We start from the raw sequence: 375 nt of genomic DNA, 5'->3' as shown, positions 1-375 counted from the left end.
TTATAATGTAATGATTGCAGTTTATTTACTGTTTCAAAAAGCAGAGGAGCAGTTGAGATGAACTACAAGTCTCAACATTCAATGGCATGCCGACCCTCCCCCACAGCTTGACAGGTGTGCTGCCCATGTCCTCTTCCAGTATAATGATGCCAGTTTTCTCTTCACAGGTATCCCCAGGTATCACTCCCAGTCGCCCAGCATGAATGACAGAAAAGAGTTTGTCTTCTCGTTCAATGCCATGGCCTCCTCCTCCATGCACGCAGGCAGCGGATCTTATTACCACCAGCAAGTCAGTTATCAGGACATCAAGCCGTGTGTGATGTGATCCCTGACAGCAGCAGGCCAGAAATGGGCCCCCTCACCCCGGACTCTGCA

The 375-nt window shown here is 49.6% G+C and overlaps 1 protein-coding gene across 1 annotated transcript in view; it reads left to right on the top strand.

The window, feature by feature from the left end:
- FOXF1 (forkhead box F1) overlaps window positions 1–375 on the top strand; it is a 4,441-nt gene extending 4,066 nt beyond the window's left edge. Inside the window, exon 2 of the mRNA XM_018573763.1 lies at window positions 168–375. Within this exon, the coding sequence (XP_018429265.1) occupies window positions 168–325 (158 nt within the window). The 3' untranslated portion in view covers window positions 326–375. The remainder of the gene's footprint in view (window positions 1–167) is intronic.

The sequence above is a fragment of the Nanorana parkeri genome, unplaced genomic scaffold (assembly GCF_000935625.1).
Source record: "Nanorana parkeri isolate BGI_ZX_2015 unplaced genomic scaffold, ASM93562v1 scaffold2525, whole genome shotgun sequence".
NCBI lineage: Eukaryota > Metazoa > Chordata > Amphibia > Anura > Dicroglossidae > Nanorana > Nanorana parkeri.
This window is presented reverse-complemented; position numbering and strand designations above follow the sequence as displayed.